The sequence below is a fragment of the Dipodomys ordii genome, unplaced genomic scaffold (genome assembly GCF_000151885.1).
Source record: "Dipodomys ordii isolate 6190 unplaced genomic scaffold, Dord_2.0 Scaffold161, whole genome shotgun sequence".
NCBI lineage: Eukaryota > Metazoa > Chordata > Mammalia > Rodentia > Heteromyidae > Dipodomys > Dipodomys ordii.
The window spans coordinates 3985256-3986630 of NW_012267377.1; the positions used below are offsets into that span (position 1 = coordinate 3985256).

A 1375-nucleotide genomic window follows, 5' to 3' on the forward strand; every position below is an offset into this window, starting at 1 on the left:
TCTTTTGGGCTTGTAGGGTCTTGCATTTATGCCCAGGATTGGCTTTCAGATTGTGATCCTTATACTCATGCCATCCAACCCAGCTCTTGGTGGTGATGAGTGTCTTGCCAACTTTTTATACCAGCTGGCTTCAAATGGTAATCCTCCAGAGTATGTGGGGTGATGGATGTGAGCCACCGTGGCTGACTCTGAACCTCATTTTCCTTGGAGGGATGAGGGGTGGAGAGGGAGGGAAGGTAGGAGCTGGTCTCTACTGCTTGTGGACATGCTTTTATCAAATCATGTTGTGCCTTTCAGCTTCTACCAACCATTTTGTGCAGAAAGTTTCTGCTTATCCCTTTGTCTGTATTCTTGTACCAGGAGGTGGGTGGGAAAGTTTCATGGCTGCTCACTCACAGGGTGCAGAAAAGCCCTCAACATTAGGCAGGGTTTCCTAGAAAGCTGGACTAGGCAAAGTCGTTGCTGATAAAAGTATACATCATAACTGTATTTGGCAAGTCATAGAAAAGTATTGCTACTATATGGGGGAGCATCACACCTAGATATGAAAATGCCACCACACATCAAGAACTGTTAACATCTTACTTGTACAACCAAAGACTGGATGCTTTCCTCAGTGACCCTGAAGACATGATAATTTGATAAATCATTGGTTCCTTCAGTTTTAATAGATTCACATGCTATCTCCCTTCCTCTAGTCTAATTCCTGCCTGTTCATGTCATAGATGTGTGTGTGTGTGTGTGTATGTAACACTGTGTGTGTGTGTGTGTGTGTGTGTGTGTGTGTAGCACTGAATCCTTTCCAGAACACAAATTAACCCCTTGTGGGCTCTCAGGCACCTGGCAGCTTCATGGTGGCTGTGGAGACAGGTGGCTACCATCCTGTGTTCTTAAATTTTTATTTGTTTTCAGCTTCTACATGGAGTCTCCTTCAGCTGGCACGTGGGAGGAGGTGTGGGGTGTGCTGGTCCTGGGGCTCGAACTCAGACCCTGAATGTTGTCTTTGAGATTTTGTTCTCAAGTAACTGCTCTACCACAGCTCCATTTCTGGCTTTTTGGTGGTTAATTGGAGAGGAGAGTCTTATTGACTTTCCTGCCCAGGCTGGTTTTGAAGCTCAACCCTCAGATCTCAGCATACAGAGTAGCTTAGATTACAGTGGTAATCTAATCTACACTGGGACCTGCCTAAGAGCAATATTTGTAAGGGACACATGTCCTGTCCTGTCCTGAGGCTGACACAGCCTCTCAAGATGTACAACTGTACACAGTACTATGAACTGGCCTATGTAACCCATTTTTGTCATGACAGGAAAAGTCATGCAGGAGGAGGGGGGACCAAGATGGCGACGGGGCAGTAGGGAAACGCCACAGCTCT

General features: G+C 46.1%; 1 protein-coding gene across 1 annotated transcript in view; it reads left to right on the forward strand.

The window, feature by feature from the left end:
- Blvra (biliverdin reductase A) overlaps nucleotides 1–1375 on the forward strand; it is a 15997-nt gene that overhangs the window by 507 nt on the left and 14115 nt on the right. Inside the window, 2 exon segments of the mRNA XM_013033008.1 lie at nucleotides 37–137; nucleotides 298–363. Coding sequence (XP_012888462.1) covers nucleotides 37–137; nucleotides 298–363 — 167 coding nt within the window.